Source organism: Barbus barbus (assembly GCF_936440315.1).
Source record: "Barbus barbus genome assembly, chromosome: 28".
NCBI classification, from domain to species: Eukaryota; Metazoa; Chordata; class Actinopteri; order Cypriniformes; family Cyprinidae; genus Barbus; species Barbus barbus.
Window position 1 is genome coordinate 4,755,869 of NC_136756.1, and position 19,037 is coordinate 4,774,905.

General features: G+C 37.3%; 1 protein-coding gene across 1 annotated transcript in view; it reads right to left on the minus strand.

Annotated features, from left to right (window-relative positions):
• The window catches only part of LOC306848233 (serine/threonine-protein kinase mTOR-like), a 115,731-nt gene that overhangs the window by 16,855 nt on the left and 79,839 nt on the right, over positions 1-19,037 (minus strand). Inside the window, exons 37-47 of the mRNA XM_079382652.1 lie at positions 14,092-14,207; positions 13,006-13,123; positions 7,732-7,929; positions 7,135-7,235; positions 6,357-6,453; positions 5,970-6,068; positions 4,365-4,487; positions 3,080-3,262; positions 1,162-1,296; positions 589-763; positions 37-172 (exon numbers count right to left, since the gene is read on the minus strand). Of these exons, the coding sequence (XP_079238778.1) occupies positions 37-172; positions 589-763; positions 1,162-1,296; positions 3,080-3,262; positions 4,365-4,487; positions 5,970-6,068; positions 6,357-6,453; positions 7,135-7,235; positions 7,732-7,929; positions 13,006-13,123; positions 14,092-14,207 (1,481 nt within the window). The remainder of the gene's footprint in view (positions 1-36; positions 173-588; positions 764-1,161; positions 1,297-3,079; positions 3,263-4,364; positions 4,488-5,969; positions 6,069-6,356; positions 6,454-7,134; positions 7,236-7,731; positions 7,930-13,005; positions 13,124-14,091; positions 14,208-19,037) is intronic.

A 19,037-nucleotide genomic window follows, 5' to 3' on the forward strand; every position in this document is an offset into this window, starting at 1 on the left:
TTCTGAGATTCTGATGCCTGAATGCAAGAGGCTTGCCTCAGATTCTTGCGCAAGGAGGCTGGGTCATTAGCCAGTAGTGTGTTCACTAAGCCAAAAAGCTGCATGACCCTCTCGTCTTGCCGTAGATCCTCATGACCCTTCAGCAAGAACATGAACTCGTGACCGTTGCTACCTGCAGGGCGCAGAACAGAACAGAAAAAGCTTTGTCTCGCCGTATCAACTGTCACACATGCATTTACAACCAAGATCACAGCATGTGTTTGTATGGAAAAAAGACAACAAAATGAAATATCGCCCTCATAAAAACTAACTTTTTCACACACAAGTACAGAGATGCCTTCACCAGGACCTGCGGACCACATGCCATATAATCACAAGATCACAAGAAGAAAAAAAAACACGCTATATCCTATAAATTTACATAAAAATAAGTGAATTAAAAAAAAATAAAACACTCTGCCACTGGTCAGAGCAAGCCATGGGCCTGACCAGATGTAGAACTGTTTATTTGTGTCTGTTGTTCATTTTCTTTGCCCCTAATATTTATGACAGCCTATGCAAACCAGCTCATTTTCACTTGGCTCTTACCCATGATGGTGAGTTTGCGTGGCCGCTGTTTGGAGGTGATGACCTGCAATGAGGGAGCTATAGACTGGATACGTATAATTGGCTGATTGGGGTCATATGTTCCAGGCACGGCCAACTCCAGATCACGACACATAAGTAGTTTAGGTGAGACGTACTGAAGCTCTAGTGAGGTGAGCTGTGGACAATATGCATGAATACATCATTTTATGAAACATTACTAAATTATATCCAGACAGAAGAAGTTATGTTTAAAAGTGCACTTCTTTTCACAGCCGATATTGTATCAACACTGTCAGAAATGTATAACAACAAAATATCATCAGGTAATATGTTTAACGTCAGTCTTCATCCTGAACATTTATATTTGCTGAGTTTAACATCATCACACATGCCTCTTGTGAGTTTGATAGCTGTAAAAACATGCTCATATTTTCTGTTCCCAATCCCAAATTTAAATTTTAAAAACAACATCAACATTTAGGACATCATGATTTATGATACTGCTGCAGGCTGATGTAAGTGATCTAAAGACTATTCTGAGGAATACACCAGCAAGAAATGCTACGGGCAGACCTGTGGCAGCTGTTTGGAGATCCTGCGGAAGACATGGTAGTACAGGTCCCAGGCCTGCGTCAGGTCCTTCACGTTCCCTGATCGCATGTACTTCCTGCACCAGTCCTGCGCCTCCATCAGGTCTCGGCCATACGCCTGAAACCACAGCCACAGTTAGAAAAAGGAAAGTTAGGTCAAGTCACCATTATGTATATAGCGTTTTATATAAAAGAGATTGTTTCAAAGCAGCTTCACAGGAAAATAACAGAATCATGACTCTACATCAAATATAAGGAAAACCCAAATTCTGTTTCTGTAAAGCAGCTCTAACAAGACAATAGCGTCATTCTACATCAGTACTGATTTAGTTCAGTTCAGTAAGAGACAATGCTGCAACGTGTCAATTATGAACAAATCAGATTCAACTAAATAAAACAGCTTTATCAAAGAGTCATTATTTAGATCAAATGAATGCATATTTGTGGATTAATGTTATTCGATAAAATGTTGCATGCATTTGCTTGAAGACCGGGATATGACACCTGCATTAGGTGGGAAGGAAGAGTTGTTATCTGTCCAGTGTTTGAAACATGAATCTTTTCAATAGCCATAAGCACTATGAACGGTCTTCCTGTAAATGTGTTTTGGAAAGTGCTGCAGGCTAACAACATATAGACTAATCATTTTCCACTTCTATATGTACGGTGTGCAAAACCATAGATTGCAAACCCTGCAACCTATTTTTCTTAAAAAAACAAGAAAAACTAAACACTGATGGACAATTAAAAATGTTTTCCTGTGTGAGAGAATGTGCTCTCTCTGCCAAGTGACATAAGAAAATAACACTTTTTAATGCACACCATGTAAAGATGTGGATTCGTTTTTTTAGTTATAGTCACGCAATAATGCAACACACATGCTTTTTCTGCATGTGCATGAAGTATAAAGAAAAAGCAGGGGAGAAGTGGGAGATTTATATATGCCGTATAATAATATTTACATATATGTATATACCTGCAGCGAAGAGCTGTGCAATCACAAGCAGTGGGCTTTTAGATGTCCCCCTGCAGCTAGCACAGACACAGCTCTTCTTTATTTGTAGTGTTTTAGGACCTTAAGAACAATACTGCAGATGAGGGACCAAGTTGTATGAAGTTTGAAATGCTTGTAGACAGAATAATAAATAAAGGTATTCAAATTTTTATTTTAGTGCAATGTAACACTAATTAAATATTTTAGGACAGGGCATAATAAATAAAAAATATATTAAATATAAAAAAATTCCATGATTTATCCATGACTTCCATGGATGAAGATTGTATTAATTTCAACAACTTTCCCTGGAGATAAGAATTTGACAATTCCCTGCTTTTCCATGAACATGGGAAACAATAGTAATACATATTTGACATTAGGGTAAACAACTACTTTTTATTATCTAGTAGTTTCTTTTTAATGATAGACAATATATTTTTTTTTGAGAAAATGGAAATGTACAGTGGCTAATTATCATAGAACATTAATGCAGATTAAGCCAAAATAATTCTTGGTACATAGTGTTTGCATTTTTGTAGCCTGTCTTGTTCCTAATCTTAGTAATTATTAAGCAGTTCAAATGAAGATGAAATCTGCAGTGAGCAACTGTATTTTTCAGGTATTTGGTAAAACAGCCAGTCTCTATAGTTCATGTTACATAAGTACATCCTGAATAATCCTATTCAACTACACTGTTTTTACAGTGTGTCCTTATTGTCACCTTTAGTAATCTTCATTGCTATTATGACACGTGTTATTTCTGCATTCTTTTATGTTTTTTTGACCTCTTTAATCAGTTTTAATGGTCAATGTACAGTACAATGCACTTTCCTGAGAAAAATAAATATACAAAAATGTATCAGAAAGGTTGGGTTGGGTTACAAATGGCTCCATATGGACTTACCTGATTAAAGGACGTTTCTTTCAGAGTTTGTGGCCCTCTCTCCATCATGGCATGTAGGGGCTCCAGGACAGCAAACATCCCTTTGACATTCCTCTCTCCGAAGTACAGACGTGACGCCTCCTCCAGCCCCTCGTGCCACATTTCATGCCACAGAATAGCCACCCTGATCAGCTCCTCACTTACCTAAACACAGACAGAAGCAGTGACCATGTGATGTATCTACTTGAAGTAATTTCTCTTTTCACAGCTGTTTTGGATCATAATTGACCCTTGGCTAAGCCCCACCTTTAAAAACATCACTCACCATTGCTGCTACTGTACCTTAGTGACTGGTAGGTGCTATTGTTGTATATGTCATCAAACAAGCTTTTGCTCCTTTTGGGTGTTTTTTGTAGTCTTATTCTTATTATTGAAGAAAGAAATTTTGAAGAAAATACTTTTAATCAATGATTAAGTGTGTTTTGTTATGTCATAAGTTTAATGTGAGCATTGGCAATGCTGTATTTTCAAATGTGTTGATCTTGTGTGTTGGATTAAGCGCCTGATCAAGGTCATGGGACTGAATTTTTTTGCAAATTGGAAGAGTCTGAGGAATTTTTAACTAAAGAATTTACATTTAAAATACAGTAAAACATTATTGCCAGTGCACTTTTAATACAGTGCGTATGCACACTTTTAGTTCAGTTCTCTTGGTTCTTTTGGTACAGACCAAAAAAAGAAAATGATACATTTAGTCCTGGGTTGCTTAGCATTTACACTGTCATACTGTCAGCTGTACACACAATGGACACTTGACTGTAATGGGTTTTGGTTTGTTTAGATGTCTTTGGTCCATGTTGTTATCATATATCTGGCAAACACACCTTAAAAAGGTGGGTCTTGGTCCACTTGTTTGACATGCACTATGGTTTGGATGGCAATATTCATACTTATTCAATGAACCGCACTAATAAGAGCAATCACTCCAAAGCAAAGCAAACCTGACAAGTGTGAACCCACTCATAGTTACACAAGGTACCCAGAGAGGAAACATGCATGACTTTTTTCTTTAACAAATCTCGCTTTATTCCATGATACTCGTACCATTAACCCCACATTCACAGAAAATCACTGCTTATGGAAATCTCCAGTTTATTCTTATAGCATGTTCTGTAAAGCTTGTCTGAGCGAACAAAAGCAACTTAGCCAAGGGTCAGTTTCTTCAGTGACCATAAATTAATATGGCCAATGTGTTCCTAATAAAACATTTATTTTTGAGACAGTCAAACTGAGTGTGTACTCGTACCATAATGGCTTGCTGGACCAGAGTGTTGCAGTGTTCACACATGTTCTTCAAGATCTTGTTGGCTGCGTTGTGGCGGGCAGTGGTGGTGGATTTGGAGGCCACAGTCAGAGGATAAATCAAAGCCTTTAAGAATGCAAACACAAATCAAGGAAACACAGGTTACGATTCACAGACACTGGACACACCTAGTCATTTTTTGTTATAACTAGTCATCACATTTTAGAATAACAGTGAAGTCATCGAAACTGAAATAACACAAATGGTCGTATGGGTGTAATATCTGTAGGTTACAGATTATAACTCTACACACTCATTCTGTCAATGTCATGAGGTATTCTGATTATTTTTGATATTTTAAAACTCTATTGAAGGAATTCACATCTTACTACTTTTCCTTCACTAATTACTCCTATTCATCCTTCAACCAAATTTTGTTTCAGACTGAAATGTCAGTTTTGTAAATATATACATACTTATTTTATGTTTGACTAATTAAACTAAAAACCAGAAGACGTGATTAGTCATTTGGAGACCATGTAGCACGTTTGCTTAAATACCCTGTTTCTGTTTGTCACATATTTCACCACAAGAGAGATGCAATTGCAGGTCATGCCACATAGTCCAAAATAAACCAGAGGAATCAGCTGTAGAACAGGCAGAGGCCAGGCGATCAGCAAACAGGATATCAGAGGCAAAATGTGGCAAAACAGAGGCAAAATTCAATAATTTGGCCACGTTCACCTTTAAACGTCAAGTTAAATATGGTCTACATTTCTCAGTGAAGCTTACAACAGCAAGGAGCACTTTTTCACTGACCTTAAAAGCAACTTTGAAACTTTAGAGTTGCTGCAAAGAAATTATATTTTGGTTTAATCTGTCTTTACCGTATATCTTTGTTACTGTAATTATTATTCTATCTGGAGAGATGTACAGTCTCCCCTTTACAATCATGAATGTATATGGTCCAAATTATGATCCAAATTTTTTTTTTTCTAATGTATCTCAAACAAATGTTTGTTAACTGTGTCCTTGACACCAATCTTGACAGATCATCAATCAAAATCACTCAAGAAATGTTTTGAAAGCATTCATTAATAATTCAAATATGGAGACTTCTGCACCTAACAGAAAGAGATCATACGTTTCACTCTCAAGTTCATTATGTATATACTTGCATTGCTAATCAATGTATCACCAAATCAGATTATGCTGATCTAGCTCAAGCGCATCATGTCTTCCTCAAACATACAGTAGTCTGATTACAGCCAAGAAGCTGTTATTATTGTTGTGGAAATGGCCTGACTCTCCCACAGCTGAACTATGGCATGAGAAACTGACATCTTGCCTACATCTGGAACAAAGTAGGCACATCTTGAAAGGCAGCATTGGACAGTTTCACAAGACACGGGACTCTTTCATCCATTTCACTTTCAACAGACCAAGATGCTGATTTTCACCATTTTCTTTTTTTTAAATTAAGAACAGGTGAGATGTTCTTTATTATGGAGATGGGCTTCCTATGTGCATTACTCTATTAATCTACACAAATGTTTCTTTTTATTGATGTTTTTATTAATGCATGGTGGTCATTACTCTGTTTTATACCTGGGGGTGGTAGCGGCCAATGTCAGTGAGTAGCTGGTGAATAAGACGTCCCACCAGTGCACGTGGGGTATCGATTCGAGCTATCAGTTGAGGAATCACCTGATTGAAAGGAAGAAGATAATACAGGTTTTTTCTGTGTTTTCAAGTGAAATACCGTAATTTTCTTCAGTATAAAAAGTATGCAAACATCCTTAAAACAACATTTGTTTTGGAAGCTTAATTGTGTAAGATAATAAGACTTCATGAATTTAAAGGTCATGGTAAAACCACATGTGAAAAGTTTTCCTATCTGCTGCCAGCGAAAACAGATTTCAAATATTTAACTTGTGATCATTTCAGTTGGAATCGAAACACTGCTTATGTATAGAGAGCTGGAAATGGCCTTACCTGTAACCATGTGTCTATCTGAATGGTCTTAATACCCTCGACTAGAGCTTCATTCACCTCGGGCCAGTGGCCATAATCAAACCACAAGGTCAGGACTCTAAATATAAAGGAACAATCATCATACACAATGTAAAGTTATTTGATGAACTGCATATGAATCCACTATATTTCAAATGATTTTTGTTTGCATGGTGCTGGAAAGAGGGTTACAAAAGTAAATTCAAAAGCATCTATTATAGCATTTCTGGATATAGCATCTCATATCCTCATCACACATGCCGGCAGTTATTAAACCATTTATCAAGAAACCACAACTTGAGTCCCGTTGGCTAATTATACACCCATCTAAAATCATCCATTTCTGTCTAAAGTTTACTAGAAAAAGCTGTGTTGGCTCAAATGAGCTCTTTTTGCTGATAAAAGGCATTACAGTCAGAATTTAGACTCCATCATAGGACATAAACTGTTCTTGTCAGAGTGACAAAAGCTTTTTTTGTGCCCAAAGGCTCTATTATTTAGCTTGTACATGAATTCTCCAGGAGATAATTAGAAAACACACAATTATCTTTTTATTGTTATGCTGATATTACTCAGCTCTCTATTGCTCTAGAACAGATTAAACCGTAAACTATCGCTTCAGGCCAGCCGTCACATGCAGATTCATAAGAGTATTGTGAAGCATGACAAACACATTTTAAAACAAGATGACAGGCTCTAAACAGACTTATACATATTAAATATAGAAATACAGTGTTACTTTCGGCTAGGGCTCTCTTACCTCAGCGTGTCCTGTAAGTTATTTCCACGTGAGAGTGAGATAGATCTGAAAAATCCCTGCACTGCAGGCACTGTGTACAAAAGGAGCGTCTTGGACAAATCCTGCAACAGAAAACATAGCATTCAACCCTAAACATTACATGACTGTCAGCATAAATTAAAATAATTTCATGCTTAAATCCACATTATTTCCTTCGCAAGCACTATGAAGCGAATTGCCTGTGTTAACTTCTTGTTTTATTTGACTTCAAGATCTTAGGACTAATTGTCATTGCATTTGCTGTTTATCCTCCCAAATGTCTGTTGATCAAAATAATTGGACTTTTCGTGCATTTCTGGGTTTTAAACCCATTAAGAGCAACAGTCTGCAGATTTGTTCATATAGCAGTGTAAACACACCGGAAGATCAAAGAAGCTAACTCCATTTTATTGTTGGCCAATTTTAAACTCATTTACTTGTTTTAGACTTATTTACTTGATTTAGAAAATTGTTTACAAGTTGTTTGGAAATGCAGTAAAGGTGAATGCTGGTGAAGCTTTACACACAAGCTTCCAATAACACTTCAGTATTGACGCCTGGCTTTGGTTTGTTGCTCACTTCATTGACTTTCTTCTGTCCCGGGGAGGGCACAGGACTGTGCTCTGTGCTGTCGGCCTCACTGTCACTGTTACTGGCTTCGCTGTTGGCACTGGCACCGCTTGCGTGTCGTAGTTTCTTCTTCTCATCACGGCCCTGGTTCTGATGCTTGTAGTGAAGCACAGCCTCAAAGTTCATTACTGCCCAAGCATGCCAGGCCTGCAGAGGAAATATGCTTTATCTCATTTTATGACAACACTGAAAACAACAGCACTTTAATGGAAATAAACTGTCACCTCCATAAAAACAGCAGCATGATAAATAACATGAACGCTTGATCATGACTAAGAAAAATCTTTTCTCAAACATAACTCAAAATGAAAGATCTTCAGAGGAATTCCAGGTAAATGTTTCTGATTAAACTCACACTCATCGCTGAATCTAATGCAAGTTTTGTTCGATTAAGAATGCACTTTTTTAAAAGGTGAACTGGTTTTGATTTGCAAGACGTGAACTCAACGGTCAAATATGTCCATCTAGAGCATTTATATAGAAAAACAATGGTAAAGTAGCACAATTACATGGAAAAATGCATTCTGTGTGAGCAGCCCTTTACTCTGTTTGGATTTAACTTGTCACATTCAGATTTTTACTGTAAAGTAATTATAATCATTTCATCATGATTTAAGTGATGCTGAGCAACCCTGAACAAAAAGTTTTGTTTCCGTTGGACTTCCTTTGCATCATCTTGGTTCCACCTTTTTGCTGAAGCCATAACTCACAAAAAACTTTCTAAAGATATGTTGGGATCTCATTGTGAAAGTGAGTATACAAAAGTATTTCCAAAACAATAGATGTGCATGTGCCGTGAGTCAAAGCCATCATCAAGTGGAGACAAGTAGCCTATCAAGAGACTTACATTAATAATAAAGGGGCTGCTGCATATGACAACATGGGGTAGGGTGGCCAGACAAAAGTCATTACTCACAAAAAATATTTTATGGACTTTTATGTGCTTGACGCAAACAAGACTGCTCATCACCCCCCAAAAAACCCCACCACACCTATGATGAAGCATGGTGGTGCAAGCATCATCCTTATATAGGGCTGCTTGTCTTCAGCTGGGACTGGGACAATAGTCAAGATATTGAGAATCAATAGACAAAAACAGTCCCCCATTAAAAATCTGGAGATGAAAAGGTATTTCATCAACCTCAAAACACAAATCAAATCAACAAAAGGAATTGCTTTAGAAGAAGAACATTTTGTTCCCAGTGTAGTGCCCTGCCAGACTAACAATTGGATCACGGGTCGTAAAAACCACTTACTGATTAATCACAGTGCAACATCAAAGGAAAGGACCAACTTTGGGGCTCCGAGGAGTCTATAGGATTGGTCCCAAAACCCAGTGTTGTACCCTACTGCTGACATTAGCCGGGAAACTGGTGACACCTTCCCTGACATCAAAGAGATGCCATGGGGATGGGTGGCCATGTGAGACAACACAGGCCAAAATAATTAAAATGTACGAAATATGCATATAAAGGACGTCTCCAATTAATTCAAATGCAAACCATTTTAAAATGTACTGTATCGCGTATCTTGTCAGTGTCTGCACTTGCTCGGCCATTTTTTGTGATAAACAGGAAAGTGGGTTGAAGTGCCAGCAGAAGGCAGTGTAATGAAATAGTCTTTAAGAGAAGCAGTCTATCAGCGGAAGTTAAAATCATCTCGTAAGTGTATTTACTTGTCTCATTAGTGTTTAGCGCAGTTGCTGTTGCTGATGCTTATTTTGTTTACTGTGTTGAGACTTGCTGAAATCACATTTGGTCTCATACTGTATCGCGTATCTTGTCAGTGTCTGCACTTGCTTGGCCCTTTTTTGTGATAAAACAGGAAAGTGGGTCCAGCTGAATTCAAATAGTGATTTGTTAGATAGGTATAAAAAAGGTTATTATATCGCGGCAGCCGTCGTGTAAAGCCCATCGACTCTACCGTGCGACTCCACCGGACAGGGACACCGGCAAAGGATATAAGTATCGCTTTTTATTTTTACTCTTTCCTACAACTTGTTTCACTTCTGTTTCAGTTTTTATAACCATTTCTTACTTTATGTAAGTAAGGTGTTGTTGTTTTAAAACATGCGTGCTTGGCTCAGTGTTGATGTCTGTATAGGTTGTTTATTCAGTTTTAGTTTTATTTAATTTTAGTACTTCATATTATATGGAAATGAAATAATATATATATTGAATTTATTTTTATATGTATGTATATGTATATGTATATGTTTGTGGCTGTACGCATTATTATACTCACACCTTTTGTTGTTTTAATATTTTGAATTGTTTTTAGCTTATTTTTTGTTTTCATTTAAATGTTTAGTATTGAAATGTTGTTGTATGCATGTCAATTTTATTTAATTTCTTTATTTTCTTAAATGTGTGTATATAGCATTTACAAAGTTTTGACTTTTAGTTTTAGTTACTTTTTCTTATTTGTAAGTCGCTTCGGATAAAAGTGTCTGCTAAATGATTAAAGGCTAAAGTAAAAGTAAAATGTATCCCCAGAGCATTATTTGTATTATATACTATAACTCCTCACTCTGTGACTGGATTCAAGACTTCCTCACCGGCAGACCTCAAGTGGTGATAGTTGGCCAGTTCACCTCAAACTCCATCACCCTGAACATAGGAGCCCCACAGGGCTGTGTCCTGAGTCCCCTGCTCTACTCTCTCTACACGCATGACTGCGTGTCCTCTCACAGCTCCACATCTATTATCAAATTCGCTGATGATACTGTGGTTCTGGGCCTCATCTCCAACAACGATGAGACCGCATACTTGGATGAGGTAGAGAGACTCACATCATGGTGCCAGGACAACTGTCTCTCTCTGAATGTGAGCAAAACTAAAGAGCTGATCATGGACTTTAGGAAGAGACAGCAGCAGCCCTACACTCCTCTTATGATCAGTGGGACCCCTGTGGAGAGGGTGAGTAGCTTCAAGTACCTCGGTGAACCTGACTTGGACTACACACATCCAAACACAGGTTGAGAAAGCCAGGCAAAGACTGTACCATCTGCGACAGCTGAGGAAATTCAGGGTCTCACCAGCAATCCTGAAAACTTTCTATTCAGGGACCATAGAAAGTGTATTGACTCAGTGCATCTCAGTGTGGTATGGAAACAGCTCCAATCAGGACTGCAAAGCACTACAGAGAGTTGTGCGCTTAGCTGAGCGCATCTCAGGGTCTGCTCTCCCCTCTCTGCAGGACATCTACCTCAAACGCTGCAAAAGTAGAGCTGTCAAAATCTTCAAGGACTCAAATCACCCTGGTAACTGTCTATTCACTTTGCTTCCATCTGGTAAGCGCTTCCGTAGCCTGATGGCAAAAACTGAGAGACTTAGGAGGAGCTTCTTCCCCCAGGCCATCAGGCTCCTAAACTCTAACTCTGTGTCATAACATCACTTGACTCCATGTTAATATCACCATATCAATAAGCTATTCATATTTTTTTTCTACCTCGTATTGCTGCTATTTATATACCCTGTACAACTTTTAGCCCATTCTTTTTGCACATTCCTCTTATTACTATTTAAGTCAACAACATACTGACCTGCACATTTATATTTATATTTTTTATCTTTTTATTTTTTCTACTTTTCTCCTTCTTAATATTTGTTTACTTTATAATTGCACTGTCCTTGGAGCCGACCTGACCTGCATTTCACTGCTGGTTATACTCTGTATAATTGTGTATGTGACAACTTGATCATACAAGATACACTAGAGATGTGTATCTTGATCTCTAGGGGAATTGTAAAATGAGCCTATTTCCAAAAAAAGTGGAGTGTTCCTTTAACTTCCGAATATTGGTGTAGACCACATCTTCATATCTTGTGTTATGCTCCTGTTATCATAATCAGAGTTAATCACACAAATCTGCCAGCCCACTCTGATTATCCAAAAAAAAAAAAAAAATTAGCTACATTAATCACGACTTATCATCAGAGCTACATTTTCTTCTGACAGCTGATACACATAATCATAATTGTTTATAACTAATTCTAATTAATTACATGAATTCCCATTTAAACTAATTTGCGTAATGAGTTAGAGCTCTTTGGCAAAGAAGAGCTGGAAAAAAATCTACAAACCAAGAAGTTTATAGACTCTTACACAAAAAGACTGGCTGGCTGCTCTATTACAAAACAGTGTTTCAACAAAGTATTATTTGAACGATGTGCAAACTTATGCAACTAAGTTTTCACATCTATACCCTCCTAATTTTGCCATTCACTTCCACTGTATGTGCGTCACTGTAAACTAAAATAAATAAACTAAAAGAAGAGTTGCTCTTCCTGCAGATTGGGTGTCTAACACCCCATGATATTTACAGAATTCACAAAACTCCCAGAGCAGGGAGCTAAAATTAGTTTTATTTTGCTCAGGGATGTATTACGGCTGATCCTGCTTTGGTTTTGTGGTAACACTTTACAATAAGGTGTCATTTATTAACAATAGTTAATGTATTCACTAACATGAACAAACAATGAACAATGCATTTATTACACTATTTATCTTTATTTATCAAATCTTTGTTAATGAAAATACAGTCATTCATTGTTCATTCATGTTCGTTCACAGTGCATTAACTAATGTTAACAAACACAACTTGTGATTTTAATAATGCATTAGTAAATGCTGAAATTAACATTAAGATTAATAAATGCTGTAGAAGTATTGTTCATTCTTAGTTCATGTTTACTAATGTTGTTAACTAATGAACCTTATTGTAAAGTGTTACTGGTTTTGTTTTCACTTGTCAAGCAACAAGTCTGGCAATATCACTAAAAGTTACTTAGTTACTCAGTAACTGCTTATTTATTAACTGTTGTATGAAAGCACTATTACACTCACATATCAATGTGATGTAGCTTTTAATATGATAAGAATATAATATTAACTTCACATATTTATTTTCTTTGTTTCAAGTGTTTCCTAAAATTCATAAAATTGTATTTAAAAAAAAAAAAAAAAAACTGGGTAACACCTTAATTTAAGGTGGCCTTGTTACACGTAACATACTTACTATTATAATAACAATAAATTAATAATATTTCAGTGTGGTCTCAAACTGTATTATTTAACATTTGAAGCATATATGCACCATGATATAATCAAGATCTAACAAGGACCAATGAGAAAGAGATTTTAAGGTGACAATGTGGACGTGTTGTTAACAGTTTAATGTGATTCATCCACATTTATTTAAAGTTTGTGAGGTTAACGTACCTTGTACCAGTTGCGATCATGCTCTGTTGAGTGACTGTAATACTGCAACACTTTAGGTATGGTACTCTCATTAATACCCTGAAGGCTGAGCTGCCACTCGCCCAGCTTCAGAAAACACCTGCACAGAGGAGAAACAAGCAGGGACAGAAACTCACTGAAGGTCAATGGCTTTTGTCCATTAGACTAAACTAATTATATCCATCACAAATTGGGAGTTTTTTGGTGGTAGGGTGTTTGATCTGGCACTGCTTTCACTGGACAGAATTTGATGGCTATATGGGTCATGTTCATGCTGCCAGGAAGCTTCCTCAAATAACAAAACTCATCAATCGTAATTTAAGCAATTTAGTTGTTCTGAGCTGACTTGCACCGTGATGCACTTACGATTTAAAATAACGTGTGTGTGTATGTTTTCATATACCAAAGCGAAGTTCCACATATACCAAAAAATCTGCAGTGAAATTTCATGTTTGCTTGATGTATGCGAAAAAAAATATATACCCCCCCCCCCCCACACATAGCTGATTTCATTGATTAACTCATTCATTTACATTTACATTTATGCATTTAGCAGACGCTTTTTTCCAAAGCGACTTACATTTTGCATTCAAGTTACATTTTTTTATCAGCTCTTATCATTAATGTAGTTATCTGTCAAGAAAAATTTCATGGGTTCATCTCAGAGTTCAGAAAACAAAAATCTTGGATTTTTGAATAGATCAGACTGTAACAAACAGTAATGCTATCTATCAGAATGTGCTACAAATACTGAAGGTCAGGGTGAAGGTTAGGTGCTTAGTATTTGTTTGTGCAGTCAATCAGTACTGTGACTGACACGACAGATTAGATCTTTAGAATCGTCTGTGTGGTTGGGTTTGCGCTTACATGGTTTGAGAAAAAACAATCATGCTTTTTGTGCTGGTTCACAGAATTAGTATTTAATTTGGTGCTTCTGTTGGTGCACAGTTTATACCATTAGCATGTTTGTGTGCATGGGGTTGTGAACAGCGCAATTGTATAACTTTGATATGGTAATGTACCAGTTCAATATGGTTTTATACAGAGTGTAGGCATAAGGTTACTGACCGTGCCATTAGCTTGTGTAGCTCCAGTTTGTGCTGCTGGTCTTCAGCTGCGATGGCATGTTGTGCTTGCTGTTGCATCCCCTGCACAAAGTGCTGCATATGCTGGAATGCATCGATCTGAGAGAGATGAAACAGAACAAATGCCAAAATATATCATGCAAGTAATCATTACTAACTTGTAGAAAACATTTTTATACACAGTCAAGTTAAGTCACCTTATATATATATATATAGTGCTTTATACAATACAGACTGTGTCAAAGCTTATAGTATTAACATAGTATTAAACAGGAAAATTGTGTTGATAATGCAAAAGGACAATAGTAAACACTCAATTTTCCAATTTTTCAATCTTTAGACAGTATTTTTATTATCATACCTGCAAACTCACAAGAGGTCAAAAAGGTGACCATTTTTGAGAATTGAACATGTAAATGAAACATTCTGGTGCACTCTGACAACAAAATAAAGTAAAAAGACAACATACCTGTATGCCTCAAGTAAAAAAAAAACATTTATACAACAAACCTTTTGGACAGTGCAACTCTCTTGTCATCAGTGTTCATACTTTTCTTTGTGAGCAGTGGAGTCATTTATTTTTTCCAAATTTTAATGTTCACATTAGAGTCCTACTATACTATACAATCAACAAACTCCATCTTTTCACTGCAGAGAAAACTGCATCTGAAGTGACATTAGATGCATTTACACAGACTGTGTGATGAAGCTGAGGTGCCATAAATTCATTTACACCACAAAGTTTCAAATGCATAAATAATTTTATAAGATTAATGATTTAAATATTTTTGAACATAATGGAAAAATGCAGTACTTTTAAATATGAAACCAAACCACCAGTAGATGACGGTAAATGACTGTTTTAACGAGCGAGTCATTAGTCATTCATTCAAATGATGAATGGGTTACTGAAAAAAACAACAATAAAACCACACACTTGATCCTCTATCAATTGCATATTTATTCTCTAACTGCTAGCTTTTCTTGAAAAACTATATACTTGTTTCTTAAAGGAACACTCCACTTTTTTTGGATATAGGCTAATTTTACAACTCCCCTAGAGATAAACAGGTGCGTTTTACCGTTTCTGAATCCATTCAGCTGGTCTCCGGGTCTGGCATTAGCACGTTTAGCTTAGCTTAGCATAGATCATTGAATCGGATTAGACCATTAGCATTTGGTCATCAAAAATGACTAAAGAGTTTCGATAATTTTCCTATTTAAAACTTGACTCTTCTGTAGTTACATCGTGCACTAAGACCAACGGAAAATGAAAAGTTGCAATTTTCTAGGCTGATATGGCTAGGAACTATACTCTCGCTCCGGCGTAACAATCAAGGAAATTTGCTGCCGTACTGTGGGTGCAGCAGGTGCAATGATTATTACGCAGCGCCTGAAAGCAGTCCCCGGCTATATAATATACTAATTTGGTCATTTTTGAGCAAGATGCTAATGGTCTAATCCGATTCAATGATCTATGCTAAGCTAAGCTAAAAGTGCTATCGCCAGACCCGGAGATCGGCTGAATGGATTCAAAAACGGTAAAACCGTTGTAAAATGAGCCTATTTCCAAAGAAGTGAAGTGTTCCTTTAAAAAAATAAAAAAACTAGGTTTCTTTTTTCTATATTCTATCTACTCGTTTTCTTAAAAAAAAAAAAAAAAAAAAAACGTCCTATGCGTACTATGTTAGGCTAACCGAGACTTGTCATAGCACTTGCATGTTGTTGCTCTTTTGTTGTTTTTTCATGGAACAATGGTGATGACTCCTGCCAGTTGCCAGTCATGAGCATTACTATAACACCCAATTTCCTAGAGACTCCATTAAACTGATATTTTCCTTCAGTAACACCAATTCAGTACCAACATTTAGAGGAGGTCATCCAACAGACAACTTAGTCGATCGTGTTTTATGATTGCTATTAATGTGCCAATTTGTAATTTAAAATTCAATCTGGTTTGGTAATTTTGTGTTTTGTTTTCTTATCTCTTCACAGGAATTTCTGAGTGAGGCCGACGGGTCCATGCGTGTATGCCTGTAATTTTAACACAACACTGTGCTGTGGATTGGGACTGGCTCTCTGGTTTGGTTTATGATTCTCAGTGCCTGGTACTTAGCCAGTACTTACGTAATCTCTCGCAGACATAACACACCATTAACAAGCTGTATGGGACATTGATGTGATGTAATTATACTGTCCTTAAAGGGATAGTTCACCCAAAAATGAAAATTCTGTCATCATTAGGTATGTTTCCTTCCACCTGTTTTACGTACACTTTGGGATATAACAAAAAATGCTGAATGGAAATGCCAAGATACGACTTCATTCTAAAAATGTGCATAAAAACTCATGCGCTCAACTGAAATACAATTTAAATATACTGACATTATCTAATAATCACGCAGAGACATGCATCTACACATAAAAAATATTACCAATTATTGTCCTGTGTTGTTCTTGTGACACAAAATCCCTTTCTAACTGGGAAATCACTTTAGGATCCTTAAAAATTGTGCTAAACTGGACCCCAACAAGTACAATTTCAAGCTTAAGTAAACAAGAGAGAGACACTGGCCTTCTCTATTACTTACGTTTATGTACAGCTTTTTGAGTTTAGCTTATTTATATGGGAGTTGGACATAAAATCTCAAAATATTGTACCATGTCCATTTGCCAATACTCTTAAGGAAAAGGTGACCGCTCTTCACAGTGCAGAGTAAAAAGAGGTACGACTGGAAAGCTGGAAAGGTAAAGCCAAGTAGACAGTAGATTTATTTCTGTAAAAAACAAGGATTTTTTAAGCGAGGAGGAACAAATTCAAGGTTTTTTTTTTAATCAGCACAAACGTAACACAAACGAAAGGCATAGTTTTGGTGATTATTTCTTTTTATGGGTTTTATGGGGTGCCAAGATGTTTTATGGGGTGCCATTCAAGAATGTTAATTTTAACGGCATCTAGCACAAACAAACGGAGCCGTTGGCATGGACAGAGAGCGCCCTGAATTAGCATATATTTGTTTTTCCTAGGGGGAATATGTTCAGTACAACAGCACAAATCGAGCACAAACGAATTAGAACGGTTTACATAGTAAAAACAGTCTCACCGTTTCAACTTAATGCTGCCTTGAAATTTAAGCTCAGTCAACTTGAAATATGAAGTTAGTGAAAACCTGGAGCTGACTAAACCTAAAATTTCAAAACAGCACGAACACTAATTTTTTTTTAATTAAACTCTGCGGCTGCGCTAAACGGGGTGGAGAGTGAAGTTTTCGTTATATTTAAGAAGAGGACAGGAAACAGATACATTTGTACATTTGAACGGCACAAACCAGCACAAACGAATGGCGCCATTTTGGAACGATTTAGATTGCATGGGGTGGAGGGTGTCGTCACTGTTCGTAAAAAGTTTATTTTCGTTATATAAAAGAAGCGGTCATAGTTACAGGACTTCTTTCAACGGCACAAACCAGCACAAATCGAGCGCAAACGCATGGTACCGGTTTGGATAGATTTGGACGGCATGGGGTGGAGAGTGACGTCATTGCCCAGAATTGTTTTTCTTATTTCTAAGAAGGGGAAATATATTTGACGTTTATTTCAACAGCACAAATCGAGCACAAACGAATGACACCAGTTTTGTGCGATTTAGACGAACTGGGGTGGAGAGTGACGTCACAGCTCCCAGAAATATTTTGGTTTTATCTAAGGAAGGAAGATTTTTTATTGCACAAACCAGCACAAATGAACTGCTCTGGTTTGGAGCGATTTGGGCAACATGGGGTGGCGAGTGACGTCACACGGTCAAAAAAAGAATATCTCAAACACCAAACCAGCACAAACGTTTGTTTTTGCGGCACAAATCAGCACAAACGTAGCACAAAAAAAGGGGATAATTTTGTTGATTATTTATTTGGGTGCCAACTACACGGCAGTGTCTGACCTCCTCTCATGAAGGAGTGCTTTCATTGGTCTTATATGAAAGGCTACTAATGGCACATGGGATGTTGTTTGGCAGGGGAGGAACTTCCCAAAACCTATTACAGTCATGTAAAATGAAGCTGTTTGACAAAATAAATGGAAGCCGCAAGTCTCACTTAATTTTGTCTTAAAAGCTATCACATATTGCCTTATGTAACGGGAAACAAGTATTTGACATCTTGCATAATATGAAAAATATTAACAGCATTCCAAAAAGTGCTAAATTCAACTGCTTCATCTCATTTGATGGACGCTGTGTAAGTGTTTGTTTTTTTTTACAATAAAAGGCCCTGGGGCCCTAGGGGTCACATGCTCTATGCATCTACCTGTGCCATATGCACTAACGGCCAGAGGCTCTGGTAGTCAGTACACACAATGCAAAGAGGGGCTGCAATCCTAATTATGACAAAATAAAATTCTTTGCAAGCAAATGTAAACTCTAAATATATAAAAAAAAAAATGCAAAACAGCGTTGTGACTCTAATGTGATTAATCAATGCCATTTATGGTCAAAACAACCTAGATGTAGAACTGAGTGCCCATGAGCCATGACTGGAGCATGCAAGTCATATATTTCCAGGACTGTATGCACCAGATAAGCAACTGGGAACGCTATTGGACGGCTTTCTTCAGATACAGCAGACCCCTAAAGGCAGACCCCCTGGGCAGCCATTTATGCTGCGGCGCCCGGGGAGCAGTTGGGGGTTCGGTGCCTTGCTCAAGGGCACCTCAGTCGTGGTATTGAGGGTGGAGAGAGCGCTGTACCCCCACCTACAATCCCTGCCGGCCCGAGACTCGAACCCGCAACCTTTGGATTATGAGTCCGACTCTCTAACCATTAGGCCACGACTGCCACAGAAAGGATCTGTACTTGACTCTACATGATTGGAAATGTTTCCCAGGAGCACTGCGAAAGGAATCGCTTGTTTTCAAGAGCATTTAAAGTGAGTG